This window comes from Balaenoptera physalus (assembly GCF_965194825.1).
Source record: "Balaenoptera physalus genome assembly, chromosome: 8".
NCBI lineage: Eukaryota > Metazoa > Chordata > Mammalia > Artiodactyla > Balaenopteridae > Balaenoptera > Balaenoptera physalus.
In genome coordinates this window covers 78,847,081-78,871,750 of record NC_138887.1, presented here as the reverse complement: position 1 = coordinate 78,871,750, position 24,670 = coordinate 78,847,081, and the positions used below count along the sequence as shown (strand labels likewise).

Genomic DNA, 24,670 nt, shown 5'->3' with positions numbered 1-24,670 from the left:
AACTGGCTTCAGGGTTAGTTGAATGGTGGTTTTCTATTTTGCATCCATGAATGTATAATCTTGCATGTTTTCTACTCTTTATCTTTTATCTCATTATATAGTAGAACTTTCAGTGCATAAAACTGTCTTATTTTAAATTTACAATCATCATTTCATCTCAGGTTTTCCAGATCTGTTGACTTTAACGCATGTGCACATCCAGGGAAGTAGGGCTCATTGGCAGTACTCCCCAAATCCCATGCAATAGAACATTTAAGTGCGGGGGAATTTACAAAGAAAAACACAAGCCTCCTTTGTCAAATCCAGCAGGGAAATGCTGTACCCAATAGCCTTACCTAGCAGAGTATGAGTGAACATCAATGGAAAAAGCTCTGAGAAGGCAAAGACCAAGCAAACGTTACTTAACTTTGTTTCGTCTGAGTTTCCCAAACTTTTGCAACCGGGAAGCCTTTCATTAACAAAGCCTATTAATATCCCGTGGGTCAAGTGTTCTACGGAACTCAGCTTAGAAAGCACTGGTCAAGACTATTCAAACTGTAACAAGGCAGTTTAATTATTCAGGTTATTTGTCTGAAAATACTACCTCCCAAGGTCAGAATTATCAGCACGATTATGTCATTTCACACTCTGGTCTCAAGTCTGGCCTGGGTTTCTATGTTTTTAAAAAAGCTCCCTGGGAAATTAGAATGCAGTGTTGGTTTTGGGAATCATTGCGCTAGAATCAATTTAGATTAATGCTAATATTGTTACCAATATTACTATTCTTATTACTATGATAGTAATAGTAATAGTACTATTAATTCTTTATAACTCTTTTTTCTCTTCTTACCTCATTATCATTGCCTATTGACTAGCTGCCCTGGAGGCAAATATACCACAAAAATGCAAAAGAAAGGATTCTGGAGAGTATATTCAACAAGGTCCAGTTAGCTGCTCTCATTGTTAAATGACAGTGGTCGACAGTGATGGGAACAAATTCTTACCACGTAGATGACAAGAGCTAGTATGAAGCCCCTAAGAAGAAGGAAATTATTTTTGGTAATAAAATCAAGTAGTTTGGGGACCCAACTTCCCCTGCCTTCCCCACTTCTGTCCATTCTCTGTGCAGGTCCCAATTCCACCCCACTCCACTCTCCTCCCTGTGGTCCAGGAGCAGACATCCTCCTGCCTCCCTGCAGAAGCCTCAGTATAACATTGGTGCCCCAAACACCCGCCCATCTAGCATCTGGACATTTTGGCTGGTCTTGGGCACCCAGGCAGCCTTTTTGAAGGAATCTTAACAGATGGTTAACATGTTTGTGTCTTTGTATTTATCCCTATGAAATGATCCCATGACTTTGCTCCAGTGATAGGTTAACTGTTTGAAATGACCAATAGAGAGAATCACGCTGCAAAGTAGCATAGTTCTGTCCATTTGCTCTTTATTTTTTAAACTTTTTAATTTTTATACAATTTTAAATGTTACTTTCCATTTACAATTAATAGCAAATTATTGGCTATATTCCCTGTGTTGTACAGTATATCTTTGAGCCTATCTTACACCCAATAGTTTGTACCTCCCACTCTCCTACCCCTATATTGTCCCTCCCTCCTCCACCCTGCCACTGGTGACCAGTAGTTTCTTCTCTAAATCTGTGAGTCTGCTTCTTTTATGTTATAGTCACAGTTGTATTTTTTAGATCCACATAGAAGTTATATATAGTATTTGTCTTTCTCTAAGTGACTTATTTCAGTTAGCATAATGCCCTCTAAGTCCATCGATGTTGCTACAGATGGCAAAATTTTGTTCTTTTTTATGGCTGAGTAGTATTCAATTGTGTATATATACGACATCTTCTTTATGCACTCATCTACTGATGGACACTTACGTTACTTCCATGTCTTGGCTATTGTAAATAGTGCTGTGGACATTGGGGTGCATGTATCTTTTTGAATTATTGTTTTTGTTTTTCTTGGGTATATACCCAGGAGCGGAATTGCTGGACCATACGGTAGTTCTATTTTTAGATTTTTGAGAAACCTCCATACTGTTGTCCACTGTGGCTGCACCAATTTACATTTCCACCACCAGTGCACAAGGGTTCCCTTTTCTCCACATCCTCACCAACATTTGTTATTTGTAGACTTTTTGAAGATAGCCATTCTGACAGGTGTGAGGTGGTATCTTATTGTGTTTTTTTTTGCATTTCCCTGATGATTAGCGATGTTGAGCATCTTTTTATGTGCCTGTTGGCCATCTGCATTTCCTCTTTGAAAAAACGTCTATTCAGTTCTTCTGCCCATTTTTTAATTGGGTTGTTTGTTTTATTGTTTTGTTTCATTTTGTTTTGTTTTGTTGAGGTTGAGTTGTATGCAACATTTGCTATTTACTACTGAGATTCAGGTAGGATAAACAACCAAAAATCACTACAAGAGCTGCCATATTTACTCATGTTTCTGTCCTTTTCGGAATCTCTTCCCTTCCTTACAGACCACATTTTGGGGTGAAGGAAACTTGATATTTTTTAATCATCCTTTTTCTTTCCTCCCCTTATGTTCTTCTCTGTTTGAAGCAGTGACTACCACTGCCCATAGGACGCCATCTTGAGTGGGTGGTACCCCCCTTGCTTGCCTCCCCCCTCCTCTGAGTATATGTTTATTGTTCTTCCACTCCCTCTGGAGGGTGACCAGGGCTGTTGGTTGGCAGGTGCACTGTTGATGCTCTAGGGAGACATGAGCAGTGTACTTGACTCATATTCACCTCCTTCTTCAGTGGGACCAAAGCTATTATATTCCCAAATCCGAAGGGAAGACGTTCAGGAAATACCTTGGAAATAATGTCATATCTTTCCCCTCATATACACCCTTTCTTGTAATATCTCTTTTAAAATACTCTTTACTCCTAAGGAGGGAGTAGAGGGTCCAGTGAACTTTTGCACTGATTGCTTTCAACTTTGGGTTTCTTGGTGTTCTTTAGAAATTGAAGCCAACAAGTTCAAACTTTGTGAGTTCTTCCATGATGCCCAGTGCACAGTCTATTCTAAGACTTACTAAGTTATATGGAATTTATCTGTTTGTGTCTGTCTCTCCTACCAGACTGTGCCCTCAAGATGCACAGAACCAGCGCAGTAGCAGAGATATTATGGGAATCCATAAAGTATTTGTTAAATTAAGCTGTTGAACCTCATTGTCATGTCGCAGCCTTGTCCTACCACGACCAGGAGTAATTTCCCTCTTCTCTGGGCTGGAATAATATTTGGTTATAGTTCTGCCACCGAATTTGCCATAGAGGTTTCCGGTTGTCTTTGCATTTGCCTCTCGCACCAGGTATGAGTGCCTAGGGAGCAGGCATGACATCCTATCAGCTCTGCTTCCTGTGTACCCTGCCTGCCACTGAGGAGCTGATTGATGCTGTGAATGTAGCAGGGCCAGTCATTTCTTCACAGTGCACTCGAGATGTGCAAAGAAATGGAGGGTTCTTTACTTCCTGTGTGTGATCTGATCTTCCTGAGCCCTACCTCCTGGGTCTGGGTCAGTAGTGGGATGGTGTGTGTGTGTGTGTGTCTGTGTGTGTGTGTGAGAGAGAGAGAGAGAGAAAGTGAGAGAGAGAGAGAGGGGTAACGGTGGAAAGAGAGAAACTAATTATAATCCATTTCATGAAACTCCAACCAATATAATAATTTAAGCAATCTTTTTAGGTAACTCATTTTTTGAAAAATTTAAATATTTAATACTTAAGACTTTCAGATTTCCTTATTCCTCTCCCTATGGCTGTCCAGGGCAGCACAGATCCACGTGTTCTTGTGTCATCCTCTGGTATCTCTTGTCCACTTGGTCACTTCAAGTCTTGGTGACAACTCTAGCCAAAGTCTGTGCCTGTGTTCTTCCCCACCCACTTGGCCCTGCTCAGCTCCTGTGACACTGTGATCCTGCTGAGGTCTGGCTGTAGCTCCCACCCAGTCCCTGGTTTGGGGGGAACGTCCCTGGGGCTCTCAGCCATGGTGGCATCACCCCTGCCAGTCAACACTAGCGGCTGTTGCCCACATCCTGCTGCAGGGCACAAGGGACCTCTGACACCTTCCTCCTCCCTGCTCGGGAGCCGGGAGAGACTTGAGGGATCTAAACTATGACTTCCCTCTAACTATCATATAGTAGCTGCTTTTACTATGATGGCGCCATCCTGGGTTGGTGTGAGGATGTCCTGGGAGTCACTTAGGAGGTCATCCCCTGCTGAGTCCCAAACAGGAAGAGGGACTGAATGCCTCAGCTCTCAGCTTCCCCCGACCCAACCAACAACGTCCAGACCAGGACCTACTGACCTCAGAGAATCCTCTTTATCTGGACTCCTCTTTTCACCACACCCTGGGGGCTCATCCTGGTGGGAGTGGATGTTGACAGCAGGGGGGACAAGGGCGGATGACAACACAAGATACACTTTTCAGTTCCATACAAATGAATTCAGGTGGTGGAAATCCTTACACTAGGAGGAACTAGGGTTTTAAGTGAGGGAAGTCTAGTAGGTGGGTCACCTAGGCCACAAATTTTAGCTTTTCACTTCCTATTCCAATGGTGCCTTTGGAATGGCATTCAGGAAAATGGGAGGGTGTGGAGGCTAAGAGAACAAGGGAAGGAAGAGATCTGCCCCTGGTCCACAGCCAGCAGTGGTAAATAGCTCAAAGCCTAAAGGCACACACAGAAGTGGCCTGGGCTGTTCATTGAGCCATTATATGTGACTGTAACTTTTAAAGACCAGTCCCAACTCTAGTAAAGATGCTCCCATTGTTCTTATTTCACACCAGTGTGGGACCAGGCTCCACGGGGAGACCCATAATCAGGTGTCACACCTACTCTGGGTGGCTTTAGGCTCTGCTGGGTTGTGGGCAGAGCAGGTGCCGTCTCTATTGTGATGCTAGGTCAGACTTACCTACCGAGCCCCAGTTGTTTGTGTTTGTAGCCTGATCAGGAGAAAGGAAAGCTCCCTCTTTAGAAACACTCGATAGCATAGGTGTGAACACACCTCTCCATCGAGATTTGGCAAGTCTCCTGTAAGTTTCTAAAGAGTCAATATCAAGTGTTGAATATTATGTGATTCCCTCAGCATCTTTTGTTTCTTTAATAGAGAATCATCCAATGAAACTGTTTCTTCCTCTTCCCAGTCCCTGAGACAGTCTAAAGCTCAACAAAGCTCTTGTGAAAAAAATTCTTCTTTTTTACATTCAATAAATAGAACATATTACGACACCATGTAGGTTCAAGTGTCATTAAAAAATAAAAAGCTTACAGAGTATGTGCCGAGACTTAGGAGGTTTAAAAAATGCTGAATGAGGAAGTTCTAGTTCAGTGGAGGCTCACACTGCTCCTGAGGGGAAAACTCCAAAGCATTCGACAGTTGTTTAAACGGCAAAGATTACCATCACGAACAGTGAGGAATAGTTTACCTGGGGCAAGTGGAGTGCTTTATCCATATTGATCCATCAATATTTGCTATGATTACTGCTAATTCCTTTGTAAATCAACTCTTCTTGTAAATTCTGACAGAAAATAGCTAACAGGGGACGAATTTGGTTCCGAAACAGTTATGGGAGTTGGGTCCTGTATTATTAGCATTTACCTCATTTAGTTACCTGAGCTACCTCAAGCTTGTGTTTCTAACCACAGAGAGAGAGGGGGCGCTATTTTAATAAAAGGGAACGTGGAACAAGTCCCAGCCTTCATCTGCAAAGAGAGCGAAGCAATGCTGGTGAGTGAGATGGTAATGTCTGAATAAAAAGTCTCCCCAACTCTTCTTTTTCTATTAATGTGTAGCAAAATAATGAAGTTTCAGCTTTGGACACGTTCAGTTATCAGAATTTGCTAGAGCAGACAGACAATGAATGATAAAAACTAATGATAATGATAACAAACACTACAGGTCCAGAACCCTACCTTCATCCTACCCCAAAGCTATTGCAAAATGATTTATGGTTTGCAGGAAATTGAATGGCAATTTGGTTGCAAACAAATGTCAAATGTTAATAATATGTAAATTGTTTTCCTCTTTGATTGGAAATGACCATACAATGCACCACAGTCACCACGGTGACAGGCTCTTTCGCACCCCTGCTTACTCACCCCACGTCGTCAGCCTCATGCCTAGCCCTGAATTTCCTCCTTTACAAATCCTTCATGGCCACCCTGTATGATGAAATTAACCTCGGAATAAAACAAACTTCTAAGGATGAACTGAAAAGGGGGAGGGAAAATGCAAGAAGGGGGAGGGCCTCATACCTTAGAGGGCCCAAGGGAGCGTGGCCAACAAAGGTGGAATCAGTGACCTGTTAGTCAAGTCACTGGGGTTCCTCCTCCCTCATCTTGTTCCTGTGCTGACCATTTGCTGGCATCTCTGTTGATCCTGAGAACCTCAGGCATGAAATCTTGAGTCTTTCTCTGGTTCTCAGCAAGCTCCAAACATCACTGGTGGGAAACCCTCCTTGGGTCCTCAAAGCCATCAGACACGGGCAACAGCTCACCCGTGAACGTTTCTCCTTCCTCGCTACTGTGGCTGAAGCCAAGCGGGAGCATCTGGGAGACAGATACTAAATGGGCCGCATGAACACAGTCATGAAACCAGCCAGGGTGAGGACAACTCAAGTCCAGCCTATTATCATCAATATTCCTTGAGCTAGAGGACTGCATCTCTTTTTCTAAATTAAGCTTTTTATTTTGAGATAATAGTAGATTCACATTACTATAAGAAATAATAACAAAGAGATTCCCATGTGCCCTTTACCCAGTTTTCCCAGTGGAAACGTCTTGCAAAACCACGCTACAACCAGGATATTGACATTAGCACAATCTACCGATCTTCTTCAGATTCCCTAGTTTTATTGTACTCCTGGGTGTGTGTGTGTGTGTGTGTGTGTGTGTGTGTGTGTGTTTAGTTTTATACCATTTTATTATGTGTGTTGGTTTGTGCATCCATTACTACAGCCAAGATATAGAATTATGCCACCACCACAAGATTCCCTTTTTAACGACCATCTTCATTCCACGCTCCTCTCTCTCTAACCCCTGGCAACCATTAACCGACCTGTCCTTCATTTCATAATTCTGTCATTTCAAGAATGTTATGTAAATGGAGTCATATAGTATTCAACCTTTTGGGATTGGCCTTTTTCATTCAGGATCATTCCCTTGAGAACTATCTCATTTTTATTAGAAAGATTAGGAGGTTATCTCATAATTAGGATAATTATGTCTCTCAGTTTAATGGATTATAAAGTAAACAAGCCACTATATTATTTTTTTATTTTTAACGTTATCTTTATTGGAGCATAATTGCTTTACAATGGTGCGTTAGTTTCTGCTGTATAACAAAGTGAATAAGCTGTACGTATACATATATCCCCATATCTCCTCCCTCTTGCGTCTCCCTCCCATCCTCCCTATCCCACCCCTCTAGATGGTCACAAAGCACCGAGCTGATCTCCCTTTGCTATGCGGCTGCTTCCCACTAGTTATCTATTTTACATTTGGTAGTGTATATATGTCCATGCCACTCTTGCACTTCATCCCAGATTACCTGTCCCCCTCCCTGTGTCCTCAAGTCCATTCTCTACACCTGCATCTTTATTCCTATCCTGCCTCTAGGTTCTTCAGAACAATTTTTTTTCTTTTTTTTTTTGGATTCCATATATATGTGTTAGCATACGGTATTTGTTTTTCTCTTTCTGACTTACTTCACTCTGTATGACAGACTCTAGGTCCATCCACCTCACTACAAATAACTCAATTTCGTTTCTTTTTATGGCTGAGTAATATTCCATTTTATATATGTGCCACATCTTCTTTATTCATTCATCTGTCAATGGACACTTAGGTTGTTTCTATGTCCTGGCTATTGTAAATAGAGCTGCAATGAACATTGTGGTACATGACTCTTTTTGAATTATGGTTTTCTCAGGGTATATGCCCAGTAGTGGGATTGCTGGGTCGTATGGTAGTTCTATTTTTAGGTTTTTAAGGAAAATCCACACTGTTCTCCATAGTGGCTGTACCAATTTGCATTCCCACCAACAGTGCAAGAGGGTTCCCTTTTCTCCACACCATCTCCAGCATTTATTGCTTGTAGATTTTTTGATGATGGCCATTCTGACTGGTGTGAGGTGATATCTCATTGTAGTTTTGATTTGCATTTCTCTAATGATTAGTGATGTTGAGCATCCTTTCATGTGTGTGTTGGCAATCTGTATATCTTCTTTGGAGAAATGTCTATTTAGGTCTTCTGCCCATTTTTGGATTAGGTTGTTTGTTTTTTTGATATTGAGCTGCATGAGCTGCTTGTATATTTTGGAGATTAATCCTTTGTCAGTTGCTTCATCTGCAAATATTTTCTCCCATTCTGATGGTTGTCTTTTCGTCTTGTTTATGGTTTCCTTTGCTGTGCAAAAGATTTAAGTTTCATTAGGTCCCATTTGTTTATTTTTGTTTTTATTTCCATTTCTCTGGGAGGTGGGTCAAAAAGGATCTTGCTGTGATTTATGTCAGAGAGTGTTCTGCCTATGTTTTCCTCTAAGAGTTTGATAGTGTCTGGCCTTACATTTAGGTCTTGAATCCATTTTGAGTTTATTTTTGTGTATGGTGTTAGGGAGTGTTCTAATTTCATTTTTCTACATGTAGCTGTCCAGTTTTCCCAGCACCACTTATTGAAGAGGCTGTCTTCCTCCACTGTATATTCTTGGCTCCTTTATCAAAATAAGGTGACCATATGTGCATGGGTTTATATCTGGGCTTTCTATCCTGTTCCATTGATCTATATTTCTGTTTTTGTGCCAATACCATATTGTCTTGATTACTGTAGTTTGTAGTATAGTCTGAAGTCAGGGAGCCTGATTCCTCCAGCTCCGTTTTTCTTTCTCAAGATTGCTTTGGCTATTCGGGGTCTTTTGTGTTTCCATACAAATTGTGAAATTTTTGTTCTGGTTCTGTGAAAAAATGCCATTGGTAGTTTGATAGGGATTGCATTGAATCTGTAGATTGCTTTGGGTAGTAGAGTCATTTTCACAATGTTGATTCTTCCAATCCAGGAACATGGTATATCTCTCCATCTATTTGTATCATCTTTAATGTCTTTCATCAGTGTCATATAATTTTCTGCATACAGGTCTTTTGTCTCCTTAGGTAGGTTTATTCCTAGATATCTTATTCTTTTTGTTGCAATGGTAAATGGGAGTGTTTTCTTAATTTCACTTTCAGATTTTTCATCATTAGTGTATAGGAATGCAAGAGATTTCTGTGCATTAATTTTGTATCCTGCTACTTTACCACATTCATTGATTAGCTCTACTAGTTTTCTGGTAGCATCTTTTAGGATTCTCTATGTATAGTATCATGTCATCTGCAAACAGTGACAGCTTTACTTCTTCTTTTCCAATTTGGATTCCTTTTATTTCGTTTTCTTCTCTGATTGCTGTGGCTAAAAATTCCAAAACTATGTTGAATAATAGTGGTGAGAGTGGGCAACCGTGTCTTGTTCCTGATCTTAGTGGAAATGGTTTCAGTTTTTCACCATTGAGGACGATGTTGGCTGTGGGTTTGTCATATATGGCCTTTATTATGTTGAGGAAAGTTCCCTCTATGCCTACTTTCTGGAGAGTTTTTATCATAAATGGGTGCTGAATTTTGTCAAAAGCTTTCTCTGCATCTATTGAGATGATGATATGGTTTTTCTCTTTCAATTTGTTAATATGGTGTATCACATTGATTGATTTGCGTATATTGAAGAATCCTTGCATTCCTGAGATAAACTCCACTTGATCGTAGTGTATGATCCTTTTAATGTGCTGTTGGATTCTGTTTGCTAGTATTTTGTTGAGGATTTTTGCATCTATGTTCATCAGTGATATTGGCCTGTAGTTTTCTTTCTTTGTGACATCTTTGTCTGGTTTTGGTATCAGAGTGATGGTGGCCTCGTAGAATGAGTTGGGGAGTGTTCCTCCCTCTGCAATATTTTGGAAGAGTTTGAGAAGGATAGGTGTTAGCTCTTCTCTAAATGTTTGATAGAATTCGCCTGTGAAGCCATCTGGTCCTGGGCTTTTGTTTGTTGGAAGATTTTTAATCACAGTTTCAATTTCAGTGCTTGTGATTGGTCTGTTCATATTTTCTATTTCTTCCTGGTTCAGCGTTGGAAGGTTGTGCATTTCTAAGAATTTGTCCATTTCTTCCAGGTTGTCCATTTTATTGGCATATAGTTGTTTGTAGTAATATTTCATGATCCTTTGTATTTCTGCAGTGTCAGTTGTTACTTCTCCTTTTTCATTTCTAATTCTATTGATTTGAGTCTTCTCCCTGTTTTTCTTGATAAGTCTGGCGAATGGTTTATCAATTTTGTTTATCTTCTCAAAGAACCAGTTTTTAGTTTTATTGACCTTTGCTATCATTTCCTTCATTTCTTTTTCCTTGATTTCTGATCTGATCTTTATGATTTCTTTCCTTCTGCTAACTTTGGGGGTTTTTTGTTCTTCTTTCTCTAATTACTTTAGGTGTAAGGTTAGGTTGTTTATTTGAGTTGTTTCTTGTTTCTTAAGGTAGGCTTGTATAGCTAGAAACTTCCTTCTTAGAACTGCTTTTGCTGCATCCCATAGGTTTTGGGTCGTTGTGTTTTCATTGTCATTTGTTTTAGGTATTTTTTGATTTCCTCTTTGATTTCTTCAGTGATCTCTTGGCTATTATGTAGTGTGTTGTTTAGCCTCCATGTGTTTGTATTTCTTAGAGATTTTTTCCTGTAATTGATATCTAGTCTCATAGCATTGTGGTCGGAAAAGATACTTGATACGATTTCAGTTTTCTTAAATTTACCAAGGCTTGATTTATGACCCGAGATATGATCTATCCTGGAGAATGTTCCATGAGCACTTGAGAAGAATGTGTATTCTGTTGTTTTTGGATGGAATGTCCTATAAATATCAATTAAGTCCATCTTGTTTAATGTATCATTTAAAGCTTGTGTTTCCTTATTTATTTTCATTTTGGATGATGTGTCCATTGGTGAAATTGGGGTGTTAAAGTCTCCTACTATGATTGTGTTACTGTCGATTTCCCCTTTTATGGCTGTTAGCATTTGCCTTATGTATTGAGGTGCTCCTATGTTGGGTGCATAAATATTTACAATTGTTATATCTTCTTCTTGGATCAATCCCTTGATCATTATGTAGTGTCCTTCTTTGTCTCTTGTAATAGTCTTTGTTTGAAAGTCTCTTTTGTCTGATATGAGAATTGCTCCTCCAGCTTTCTTTTGATTTCCATTTGCATGGAATATCTTCTTCCATCCCCTCACTTTCAGTCTGTATGTGTCCCTAGGTCTGAAGTGGGTCTCTTGTAGACAGCATATATACAGGTCTTGTTTTTGTATCCATTCAGCCAGTCTGTGTCTTTTGGTTGGAGCATTTAATCCATTTACATTCAAGGTAATTATCGATATGTATGTTCCTATTACCATTTTCTGAATTGTTCTGGGTTTATTATTGTAGGTCTTTCCCTTCTCTTGTGTTTCCTGCCTAGAGAAGTTCCTTTAGCATTTGTTATAAAGCTGGTTTGGTGGTGCTGAATTCTCTTAGCTTTTGCTTGTCTGTAAAGCTTTTAATTTCTCTGTCAAATCTGAATGAGATCCTTGCTGGGTAGAGTAATCTTGGTTGTAGTTTTTTCCCTTTCATCACTTTAAATATGTCCTGCCACTCCCTTCTGGCTTGCAGAGTTTCTGCTGAAATATCAGCTGTTAACCTTATGGGGATTCCCTTATGTGTTATTTGTTGTTTTTCCCTTGCTGCTTTTAATATTTGTTCTTTGTATTTAATTTTTGATAGTTTGATTAATATGTGTCTTGGCGTGTTTCTCCTTAGATTTATCCTGTATGGGACTCTCTGTGCTTCCTGGGTTTGATTAATTATTTTCTTTCCCATATTAGGGAACTTTTCAAGTACAGTCTATTCAAATATTTTCTCAGTCCCTTTTTCTCTTCTTCTTCTGGGACCCCTATAATTCGAATGTTGGTGCGTTTAATGTTGTCTCAGAGGTCTCTGAGACTGTCCCCAATTCTTTTCATTCTTTTTTCTTTATTCTGCTCAGCAGTAGTTATTTCCACTATTTTATCTTCCAGGTCACTTATCTGTTCTTCTGCCTCAATTATTCTGCTATTGATTCCTTCTAGTGAATTTTTAATTTCATTTATTGTGTTGTTCATCTCTGTTTGCTCTTTAGTTCTTCTAGGTCCCTGTTAAACGTTTCTTGTATTTTCTCCATTCTATTTCCCAGATTTTGGATCATCTTTACTATCATTATTCTGAATTCTTTTTCAGGTATACTGGCTATTTGCTCTTCATTTGTTTGGTTTGGTGGGTTTTTGCCTTGCTCCTTCCTCTGCTGTGTGTTTCTCATTTTGCTTAACTTACTGTGTTTGGGGTCTCCTTTTTGCAGGCTCCAGGTTCGTAGTTCCTGTTGTTTTTGGTGTCTGTCCCCAGTAGCTATGGTTGGTTCAGTGGGTTGTGTAGGCTTCCTGGTGGAGGGGACTAGTGCCTGTATTCTGGTGGATGAGGCTGGATCTTGTCTTTCTGGTGGGCAGGTCCACATCTGGTGGTGTGTTTTGGGGTGTCTGTGGCCTTATTATGATCTTAGGCAGCCTCTGTGCTAATGGATGGGTTTGTGTTCCTGTCTTGCTAGTTGTTTGGCATAGGGTGTCCTGCACTGTAGCTTGCTGGTCATTGAGTGGAGCTGGGTCTTGGCGTTGAGATGGAGAGCTCTGGGAGATTTTCACCATTTGCTATTATGTGGAGCTGGGAGGTCTCTTGTGGACCGGTGTCCTGAACTTGGCTCTCCCACCTCAGTGGCACAGCCCTGATGCCTGGCTGGAGCACTAAGAACCTGTCCTCCACACAGCTCAGAATAAAAGGGAGGAAAAAAAGAAAGAAAGAAAGAAGAAGATAAAATAAAATAAAGTAAAATAAAATAAAATAAAGTTATTAAAATAAAAAATAATTATTAAGAAAAAAAAATTTTTAAGTAATAAAAAAAAAATGGACAGAACCCTAGGACAAATGGTAAAAGCAAAGCTATACAGACAAAATCACACACAGAAGCATACACATACACACTCACAAAAAGAGAAAAAGGGAAAAAAATATATATATATATAGTTGCTCCCAAAGTCCACCTCCTGAATTTCGGATGATTCGTTGTCTATTCAGGTATTCCACAGATGCAGGGTACATCAAGTTGATTGTGGAGATTTAATCCGCTGCTTCTGAGGCTGCTGGGAGAGATTTCCCTTTCTCTTCTTTGTTTGCACAGCTCCTGGGGTTCAGCTTTGGATTTGGACCCGCCTCTGCGTGTAGGTCGCCTGAGGGCGTCTGTTCTTCGCTCAGACAGAACGGGGTTAAAGGAGCAGCTGATTCGGGGGCTCTGGCTCACTCAGGGCGGGGGAGGGAGGGGTACGGAGGCGGGGCGAGCCTGAGGCGGCAGAGGCCGGCGTGACGTTGCACCAGCCTGAGGCGCATGCCGTGCGTTCTCCCGGGGAAGTTGTCCCTGGATCACGGGACCCTGGCAGTGGCGGGCTGCACCGGCTCCCGGGAGGGGCGGTGTGGACAGTGACCTGTACTTGCACACAGGCTTCTTGGTGGCGGCAGCAGCAGCCTCAGCGTCTCATGCCCGTCTCTGGGGTCTGCGCTGATAGCCACGGCTCGCGCCCGTCTCTGGAGCTCCTTTAAGCAGCGCTCTTAATCCCCTCTCCTCGCGCTCCAGGAAACAAAGAGGCAAGAAAAAGTCTTGACTCTTCTGCAGCTCCGGACTTTTTCCCGGGCTCCCTCCCGACTAGCTGTGGTGCACTAGCCCCTTCAGGCTGTGTTCACGCCGCCAACCCCAGTCCTCTCCCTGGGATCCGACCAAAGCCCGAGCCTCAGCTCCCAGCCCCCGCCCGCCCCGGCGGGTGAGCAGACAAGCCTCTCGGGCTGGTGAGTGCTGGTCGGCACCGATCCTCCGTGCGGGAATCTCTCCGCTTTGCCCTCCGCACCCCTGTGGCTGCGCTCTCCTCCGTGGCTCCGAAGCTCCCCCACTCCGCCACCCGCAGTCTCCGCCCGCAAAGGGGCTTCCTAGTGTGTGGAAACCCTTCCTCCTTCACAGCTCCCTCCCACTGGTGCAGGTCCTGTCCCTATTCTTTGTCTCTGTTTTTTCTTTTTTCTTTTACCCTACCCAGGTACGTGGGGAGTTTCTTGCCTTTTGGGAGGTCTGAGGTCTAATGCCAGCGTTCAGAAGGTGTTCTGCAGGAGTTGTTCCACATGTAGATGTATTTCTGATGTATTTGTGGGGAGGAAGGTGATCTCTGCGTCTTACTTTTCCACCGTCTTGAAGCTCCTCTGGTCACGAGTCAATTTAATTGGAGATCCATGAATCTATCCTCCTTGAAAGATCATTGTCCCAGAGCTGGCCTTAAAGTTTTTTTGTTTTTGTTCTTATTTTCTGGAAAAGCATATTAATGATGAAATTTTGAGCTTGTCCACAACTGAGAATGTATTTGTTGGCTTCACATATACATGGCAGTCCTACTATACATAGGTAGATATAGATATCTTGAATTATACCGTATTATTTTCAAAAACTGGTGTTGTTATTAAATTGCTTTTTGATATTTGGCATGGTTGAAGTCTTATGGCCAGCTTGAATTTTTGTTACTTTGTAAGTAATATATTTTTTTCTCAACAATTTTTGTCTTTTGGTTTTTTATTCTTGGAGATAAAAAATTACAACTGCATATGTTGGATTTCTTTTTCTGGTTTTATTTGATCCCTTTTCATCTGCTTATAAAGGTTTTTCTTCAGTCTAGGAAAACTTATTTGATTAAAGCTGCTTCTGTTTGTTTATTTCTTATTTCCCTTTTGTAGGAAGATAGAATTATCTGGTTCTTACTTCTGTTAGTCTTGTAGTTTCCCTCATCATTTTTTATGTTTTGTCTTCTCCTCTTAGGTTTTGAGAGCTGAGATGGGTCCTATTAGGGATTCATGTCAATTCCTGGTAGAATCTTTAAGCCCCAAATCAAGGGAGAAAATTTTTAGAAAGTTTAAACTTACCCTCATTTTTCCTTGCCAGTGGAGAGTCAAAACAGGCTGGAGGTAGTTGGGCTCCTGGAGGTGAGAGTCAGAATTGGAGGCAGACTTAGCCAGGAATGTGTTTTGCTAAAGAGCTTCCATTTCTTATTTGGAACAACTCTCAGGGCTTGCCTCTGCAGTCTCCCCATTGTTTGGCAGGCTGGCTGTCCACTGTGTGTGAGGGACTGATAAACCCTTCCATGCCAACTCCCTGTCTCGCACTGCCTTTGAAACCAGAACACTTCCTAGTGCTGCTTATGGGATCCACAGGCTAACACTCACCTCCAAGCCTGCAGAGGCCTCTGCTGATTTCCTTTGCATATTTCCCTTTTGCATGTTGGAGATTCACAAGTCAGATAGCCACTACCCTCAATCTAATTTCCTCTGTATTTTACATCACTGAAATTCCTGGGAATTTATTTTGTATGGCTGACCCTCTTGCCTACTTTTTAAGGGTGATCCTGAGTTTTTCCTCTTTCTTTATTGTTGATCATTTTCATGTAGATCTGGAGGGGAGTAGTTTATGCCTTGCAGAGAAGTTGACCTGTGCTCTCTTATAAATGCAAATCCGAGGATATTTTGAAGTCAGGAAAGTGGGAGCAGCCTTGGGAAATGGAGACTTGATAATAATCTTAAGTATCCTGATAGCATGTTTCTCATCTGGTTACCTTTGATGACCAAGGTCACTGAATAACAACAATGACAATAATGATAACAAATGCCTTTTAAAAAAACAACGGGGAAATGAGGGAAGTTGGTCAGAGTACAGACTTACAGTTGTAAGAGAAATGAATTCTGGGGACCTAATGTACAACCTGGTGGTTATAGTTAGCAAGTACTGGTTTTAAGTATTGTATACAAAAGTTGCTAGAATAGTAAATCCTAAATGTTCTCACCAGAAAAAGAAATTAAATTTATGAGGTGTTGGCTGTATTAACTAGCCTTACTGTGGTAGTCATTTTGCAACATATATGTGTATCAAATCATCATGTTGTATAAGGACACAATGTTATATATCAATTATATTCAGTAAAGCTGAAAAAAATTACCAATCGTAGGTCACATGGTTGATGTGAGTACATCAATATCAATTTGATTGAATCTTTATATCAACCTAGGAAATTTGGTGGTTGCTTCTTCATTTTATAGCTGACATTCAGCTGTTGCCTGGGATTGCATAGCTGATACTCTGTGATGTACAATTCAAACCCAAGGTTGTCCTCAAAGTTTCTCTTCTTTGCTGGCTGTCAAAGAGCCTGAAGAGTTGTCCAATCTCCATATCTCTGTGGTATTTACAGTGTTCCCAGTTGCTGGTCTTTGATAATCTGTTGGCATTTTATTGCTCTCATATGTACTGAGTCCTTCTCTGTGGGGATAGTGTTCATGTACATAAGAGGAGAGCATGTTTTATTGTTTCTCTTATACTGTCTGGAACTCTTGACTAGCAGTGGGAAAGGTCTTGTCCTCAGTACCTTGGTTTGTCATCCATCCTCCTTAAAAAAAACAAAAAACAAAAAAAAAACCAGGGTATTTATCTGCTCCTAGAGGAATTCTTCCTGTCCAGTAAAACAGTTTGCTTTCATGTATTCCTTATGCAGCCCTCTGTGGTTATTTTGGTGGTCTAAGTCTCCTCACCTGTCTTGGAACATGTGTGGGCCATGAGACTGCTATTCTGTATGGTCACAGCTGAACAAAGTACCTGCAGCATAGCAGGATCTCAAGCAGTGTTTGGTGATGTTATTGCTGGTCATGCTTTACTACATCCAGTTAGGACCAAAAAAATACGAAAATCAGAAGAGAAGCAAAATCACTGATAATTTAGGAAACTCTTAGCAAGATAAAAGGTAGTTAGAAAGTGTTGGGGGCTGTCAGTGCCTGGTAGATGAGAATATTTTTTTTCTTGATTTAGAGTGGAAAAAATGTGTGCATTTATTTTATAACTTGCTTCTTTGAGAAATACTGGTCAGTTCCATCATTAGATTTGTATTTTCCTTTCAAATATATTGGGATAAATAAAAACATTTAATGGTTATAAACTGTGTCCCTCTAATTGTAGGATTATCTTTGGTTTCCTCTAATTGTTTTTCCTCTATTCTAATTGAATCATGTCTTTTCCCCCCAGGTTACGGTCTTTGGTCAAACAATTAGAGAGAGGGGAGGCTTCAGTGGTAGATCTTAAGAAGAATTTGGAATATGCAGCCACAGTGCTTGAATCCGTATACATTGATGAAACCAGGTAAGCTAAAGTGGCAAGAAGTTGATGTGGTAATATAAATTTTCTGTTATATGGCTTTTCTGAAATGTCCCCCATGGCATGTAGGAGGTAGCATTCAAATGATTGGTCTTGGAGCTTTAGTTTTCACAAACAAATGGGGTAGATTTGAACATCACATATCCTCTGTACCTGCTCATTTATAAAAAGAAGCTAATAGAACTTATCTCTCACATGCCCATTATGACAGTGAACTAAGAAAATGTAAGAGGAAAAAAAGTGATTTTTAACAATCTTACCAGATTTTTAATCAAATGTAGAGTTCGACTGGAATTATTGCATATTATTCATCTCAGCCTAAAAATTATGTTCATGTTTTAATTCACATTATCTATCTGTAAATAAATGGAAGCTCCTGAAGGGATGGAGAAGCATTTGTTCTCTTAAACACCCAGTATTCCTCCCTTAATCCTTAGATATGTTATTGATTTACTTAGCAGACCCTCTCCACTTGAATTATCCATAAATACTAAAGCACTTCCGGTTACTCTTGTAAAATGAATTTGAAAGTAACAAAATTGCTTTTCTTTAGAAAAACGTGGAAATGGTAAACATGAAAGCCTTTTCTTCTTTTTTCTACTTCAGACAAGCTTCTCTGTTAGTATTTGTGTTGTGTTACTTTTCTATGCCAAATTCTAATCCAAAAGGATTTCCCAGTAATCTTAAGAATCGTGTGGCTTGGTTTTCGGTGATATGCTTGGTTCCTAATTTAAGGAAATTTGATACCGTAGTTTTTTCCCAAATGTTACATTTTTCTCCTCTACCCCCCAATTGATGGGTCTAAAGGGAAAAAAAACAAAACAAAACTTTCCATTGACACCTGTTTTTACTGCTTATTTTTAGTAGGGCTTAGTATAAGTATAAAATACAACATTCAAAGTTTTATTGTAATTTATTACTACTTATATTCTGTTCTAGCCTGACCTATGAACACATTTGAAAAATCTGCTGAACACACCTGACAGATGACTTAAATCACTGTGCTCAAATAAAGAACTGCATTGTTTTGGAAATTTTGCTTAAATTTAGACATTTAAGTTTCTGTAATGTCCTAACAAACTAGAGAGAATAGCGGTTGATATTATTTGGGTTCATTACTTCAGAGGAGTGGGTTGATGTGTTTTGGGTAATACTTTGCAAAGTCTTTCTTTTTCTTTTTTAAAATTTATTTTTATTGAGATGTAATTGACATGTAACATTGTATAAATTTAAGGTGTACAATGTGTTGACTTGATATATTTATATATGACAATATGATTACCACCGTAACGTTAACTAACACCTCCTAATTATTATTTTTTGTGGTGGGAACGATTAAGATCTAGGCTCTTAGTAAGTGTGAAGTTTATAATGCAGTATTGTTGTCTATAGTTTTTAAGTGCCATTATTTTTAAAACAAAATAATGCCACGTGGCCATCTATGAAATAAACCTCCCGGTGAATGCATTTATTTTTAAATGGAAGGTTTAGATTCCGTTCAAATTCCACAAACCATCTAGGAATAAAGGTACTGGGTGCTCCTGAGTGCAATGTGTCTGGGACCTACAAAGCCTGAGATGAAGTATATTTGACTTTCTCTGATTCCTTTGTTCCTTTGTCCAGCCTGAAAAACAGATGGTGGGCTTTCACAAGCCTTGCCAAAAAGGTGCTGGATTTTTTTGTGGCCCATTTATTTTGGTTTCTTTGCACCTGTGTATGCAGGTGTGGTGGAGAGAAGGAACAGCTGCTTTGAACAGAGAGCTCTAACTTCAGATTTGATCTGTGTCCTGGTTCTGTTTCTTGGGTTCAGGAGACTCCTGGATACGGAAGATGAGCTCAGTGACATTCAGTCAGATGCGGTGCCTTCTGAGGTCCGAGACTGGCTGGCCTCCACCTTTACACGGCAGATGGGTATGATACTCAGAAGGAGCGAGGAGAAGCCGCGGTTCAAGAGCATCGTCCACGCAGTGCAAGCTGGGATATTTGTGGAGAGGTAAAGATGGCTGTCATTCAGTGACCAAAGCAGCAAAAGGGACACCAGTTTCTAATCACCGAAGGCTTTGCTTTGATGTCGTTTTGGTATCTTTATAAATGCTGAAAACTCTGGGTGGAAACAGACAGTCTTGAATGAGAGACGGCAAAAACGTATCTCCGCAGCATCATTAGGACAAGCTTTTGCCTTTGCTTTGAATTCTTTTTGTTAATGTTAACTAGAGAAAGTTTAGTTTGAGTTGAGTCTCTAATTTTTAAAGAAGGACGTCTCATCCATCATCATGTGACACATACGGATGATGTCTACATTTGGAACAGGTCAGGGATGCTTTGTTGAGGGTATTGAGCCAGGGAGGAGTCCATTCAAGGTGTTTGAGTTGCCCATGACACTTTCCAATTTTGTAAGTCACTTTGCTCTCTGAAATTAAATTGCCCCCTTCCCCAGAAATGGATTCCAGAAATAGATTTATTCTTCCTACAACCCTTATCACACAATTACACGTTTTAGAAATGCCATGGTCAGCTCGAAGTTCTCTCTAGTTTTTGACAGTTCTAAAGAACAAGCTCTTCTAGATGGGTTGCCCATAAGAGTTCTTTTTCAGGTTAAAGTACTACATTACATACTGTCCGTGCTATACTATAATTCACTTCCAGCAGAAGAGGAGACCCATTTTAATAATTTAATTTCCAATTTGGGGGCACATAGACTTAATTTTTTTTATTTCCAATGCTGTACATGTTTGAGATTGCTTTAATTTCATTTCATAGGCCACTTGAATGACTATGAAAAAGGTTATAAAAGAAATTTTAGGCTCCGTGGGTCCATCAGATGACATGACTTCTTGTTAATTGTCAGTACTGGTATAAGTCTGTGGCCTGCTAATTCTTCTTTGTAAGACATAATATTGCATTTTTCCCTTCTGACTTTGCCAGAATGTATAGACGAACATCAAACATGGTTGGACTGAGCTACCCACCAGCTGTTATTGAAGCATTAAAGGTAATACCAATGAAAAGGTCTTACAATGTTCAAGGTACCTTATAAAAAGTACAGTTAAATTTCTTGTTAGAAAATAAGAAATTTTCATTTACAATTCTATTTACAGTTTTCCTAGTCATTCCTGACTTTTTGCCTTCATTATCTTTTTGCTATTCATTCTAACAGTATCACTATCTTTTCAGCCTTTGTACTGCCAAATTTTTAAAAAATCGAGCTCTGTGTGGATTTCATTTCTTTCTACTCTCTTGGAGTGGTTTAGTGATCTGTATAGCGATCTGGCATTATGAGACTCAGTCTGACTTTGGCCGTAGGAGAGCAAATTTGTACTGGTTATGAATATTCAACATTAAGAGGATCTTTGGTGATTGTAATTCTACTATTATCTGCTTACCTGCTCTATATCCATTTTATAGATGAAGAAACTAAGACTCAGTGAGACTAAAAAAAAAACAAAGACACAGAGACAGAACTGAGGTTTGATACCAGAGTTCCAGGCACATAGTAAGCTAAGCTCTCAGTAACATATTACTGCATGAAAGTATGTCCCCCAGAGCCCTTGTCCTCTTCATATATCCTACTGTTTTCCCAAGTCGCTCACTGAGCCCAGAAGTTCCATGGGAAGTCACACAGATGCTTGAGTTTAAAGGGGCTAAATCCTGCAAGATGACTCCCAATCAGACAAGCTCTTGGAATTGTATAGAGTATCTCTAAGAGCCCCCAAGTAGATGTAGTCCTGTAGAAGTGTGTTCATTCAGACCCATTGGTCTAAGGATATCCCAGCTGTGCTGAAGCTGAGTTGACTTCTGGATTTGAAGGAGGGGCCGTGCTAAGGTTCAGGATCACAGAGCTGGTTGACATTGCCTGGCGTCTACACAGGGAGCTGTGTCAACTTGCTCAGGGGCATCCCAGCATTCCGACTCTTCTTAAAGCTATTTTAGTCTTTCTCTGAAACCTGAAAAGTGTATTCCTGACGAAATTTTCAGAAGATAATTTAAATTCCCTTTTCACAGAATCAGAGGTGGGAGTGCTTCTTGATCAATTTAATGTCAAGAGAGGGCCCTTGAGGGTCATTTTGATTTTATATTTCATAGTCCCTTTCTCTTGACTCAGAGACATTCACTAGCTGAATTTGGGAGACCCTATATATTCAGATCCTCAGTTCTCCATTTTATGTTTCTTCTTAAGTCATCTAGGACAGCAGTCCCCAAACTTTTTGGCACCAGGGACTGGTTTCATGGAAGACATTTTTACACGGACGGGGGGTAGGGTGGGGAGGGTGGTTCAGGTGGTAATGCGAGCGATGGGGAGTGATGGGGAGCAATGGGGAGCGATGGGGAGCGGCAGATGGAGCTTCGCTCGCTCGCCCGCTGCTGAACTCCTGCTCTGCGGCCCAGTTCCTAACAGGCCACAGACTGGTACCAGTCAGAGGCTGGGGGGTTGGAGACCCCTGATCTAGGACAGGTAGGGTGCTCAGGAGGGAAACAGCAAGAAGACACATGTTTTCTCTCCCTCCTCTTCAACCCCCACTCTAATGCCCAATAAATCATGGTGTAATTTACAGCAACGTTTCCCATTTAATCTGTGAAATCACTTCATGAGATCTGATGTTTCATAACACCCACTATGAAGTTGCATTGATTTTCATAATTGAACCCGAAACATTCAGTGAAAATCTTGGGAACATTAAAAGCATCTTTTATCCTTAATTTCTTCCTTTATCATGAACATAAATACAGGTGGTTATACCAGTACTAAGAAATTTATGAAAATATTTCTTCCAAATTGGAGCATCTTTTCTATGCAGAATAATTGAAGAAATGTGGAACAACCTGTGATGTGCATGAATTGTTGTTTTATGCTTAGGGAAAAGTAATTCTCAGAGGCACACATGTTGTCTTTCTGAGGGGAACGTTACCTTGATGATTCAGACAAAAAGTAAATAATAACTCTCTGAATTGCTATCCTTCTCCACACTATTGCTGATATGTACAGAAGGCTAAAGCTGTTGTTTCTCTTGGTTGTATGCTCTGTTTACTGCAGAAGTTCAAGACCTTTTTACAATGTAATATTTTTCTGCATCCCTAGACTCCAGTTTTATTTTCAGTGGATTGGAGGTGAATTGGAGATATGACGTAGATTCTTTTTTTACGTAGTGCCTGTTAGAAAAAGGTTATTTTCACTCCACTGCCAGCAATTTATATGGAATCACTATTGTTTTCTTCTATTACAGAAAATTTCCCCAAAGGCTGAGAGAATACAAGTCAATAAAATAATCATCGTGCTACTGTCATGTTAACCTTTGTGATTAATGTAAGAACATGGCATAAAATAACATTTACGTAAAGAGAATACTTAACCACCACCAATTCCTAAATTTTAAATATGTTGCAGTTTTGTTCTTTTTATTTGTTTCCATGCAATGAATACTCATTTCTAATTTGGGGTGTTTTATCTCTAACCTTCTAAGGTGGGGTTATTGGAAATGTAGAATTGTGCTGTTCTTTAGAAGGGCATCTGTTGTGTGACTCAGGAAGAGACACTCTGGACAGACTCCAGGTTTAAAACAGGAGGAAATGAGGAGGTTCAGGCTTTCTTCACTTTAGACTAGTAGGAAATTCATGCAGTGTTTCCACAGGAATGGTGCTTGGGCCAAATTTGCTAAGAAAGGAAGAATGGTTTAAAGTGCTTGTTAAAATGCAGATTCCAGGCCACAAGCCAGGATTCTGCAGAGCCCTCCACCAGAGAATCGACATTTTTTTCTGAGTACCCCAGGTGGTTCTAAAGAACACTGAAATTTGAGAATCACAGCTAAGGCTTCCCAAAAATGAGGGGCTGGAGTGAATGTCTATCTCACTGTCTATATTTACTCATCCTTCTGTTTCTCTAAGACTTAACATTCAGAATAAATCTTGACTTTTTACTATGATAATCTCTTGATTTCCAGTGTTAGAGAGCTTTTCTTTTTCATTCATTCCAGTGAAGAGGATTAAAAATTGTCAGATATGACAAAGCGTTTTCCTATCTACTGAGTTGTCAGTGGACTTTTCTTTAGGACTATTGGCTAGACAGTGGCTGTCATGACAATGCCAATTACAGTAGCCAAGGTGAAGCTTTAGGTCTTGGATTAATCTGAAATGACCCCACTGTCTATGGCCTAGGCCCTATTGGGGTATTTAGGGCATGAGGCTTGGGTCACAGCATGTATTCATTGAGTTTACAATGTCATCTGTCAGTAATGGTATCACTAAGGGGTGTCAGTGGGGTTATTACCTTGTTCTGCTACCAGTTGGCATTAGACACTTCATTTCATCTCTCTGAGGTTGCCATCTGTGAAACTGGGGAAAGTGATACCCGTTTCTAGAGTTGTGAGGGTTTGCAAATGTGTATCAACACTTCCCACTGTGCCTGGCACAGAAAATGTCCTTAATACTTGTAGCTGTTTCTTTAGTTATTATAATGGAGGAGAAATTACTGAAGGCTGAGGTGAGGTTACCACTAAGTGTGAATTGAAAAAATCTATTTGAAACCCTTTTGGAAATGTTTGGTTTCACCTATATACAATTTGGTTTTCCTGTGCCCTGGCATCCATGAGAGAGACTGTTCATGGTCTTGGGGTGATCTTGATGGTTGGGATATTTGGAGAGAGACAGGATTGGGATGGATAGATGATGTTGGAATGCAGTGATAGCTGAGGTGGGAGTCACTGGATCCAGCAGTTCCTGAGAGCCAAGGTCTCTTCCAGGGGACCATCTGACACCTAGCCTGGACTCAATGTGGTCTCATATGGGTCCTTATTATCACACTCATGGCAGCACACTTTCCTTAACCACTGAAAGGGAGACTCTTGGTATACTGAGAAACCAAATGCCTATTGCTTTCATTATTGCTTAAACACACCTTTGTTCATAACACCCACAAGTAGCTAGTTATAAGTCAAAGACACATCAGACAATGTTTACCTATATTTTGGAGTCGCTCTTTATGGACAAATAAGGCTTTGAACCTCAGGAGCGGTGTGTGTGGAGTGTGTTCAGCTTAGCTCTTCGTTTTATTTTTCCAGTAAAGTGACTTACAGATTTGAGGGCTCAGTCCCCAGATCAGTGACTCCAGAAGTGGTAGCATTTTTCCATCCCGTGAAATGAGGGCTCTCTCCTTGCTTTCAGCTCAGCAGTTTGGATTGTTGAGGTGACACATTATTTTGTGATCTATATCATGCATGTTTCTGAACATTTTTAAGTGGGTTAGCATTCTCAGTGGTGGACTAAGAGGAAGTCAGTAGATAGTATCGTGGGGCTTGGGAGACGTTTAGAGTAGGGAACCCCCTAGGTTATTGTGAAA

The 24,670-nt window shown here is 40.4% G+C and overlaps 1 protein-coding gene across 11 annotated transcripts in view; it reads left to right on the top strand.

The window, feature by feature from the left end:
* PDE1C (phosphodiesterase 1C) overlaps window positions 1–24,670 on the top strand; it is a 599,843-nt gene that overhangs the window by 473,346 nt on the left and 101,827 nt on the right. For all 11 annotated transcript variants that reach the window (XM_082471771.1, XM_082471770.1, XM_082471767.1 and 8 more), the window contains 3 exons: window positions 17,212–17,325; window positions 19,151–19,333; window positions 20,266–20,332. In XM_082471771.1, the coding sequence (XP_082327897.1) occupies window positions 17,212–17,325; window positions 19,151–19,333; window positions 20,266–20,332 (364 nt within the window). The remainder of the gene's footprint in view (window positions 1–17,211; window positions 17,326–19,150; window positions 19,334–20,265; window positions 20,333–24,670) is intronic.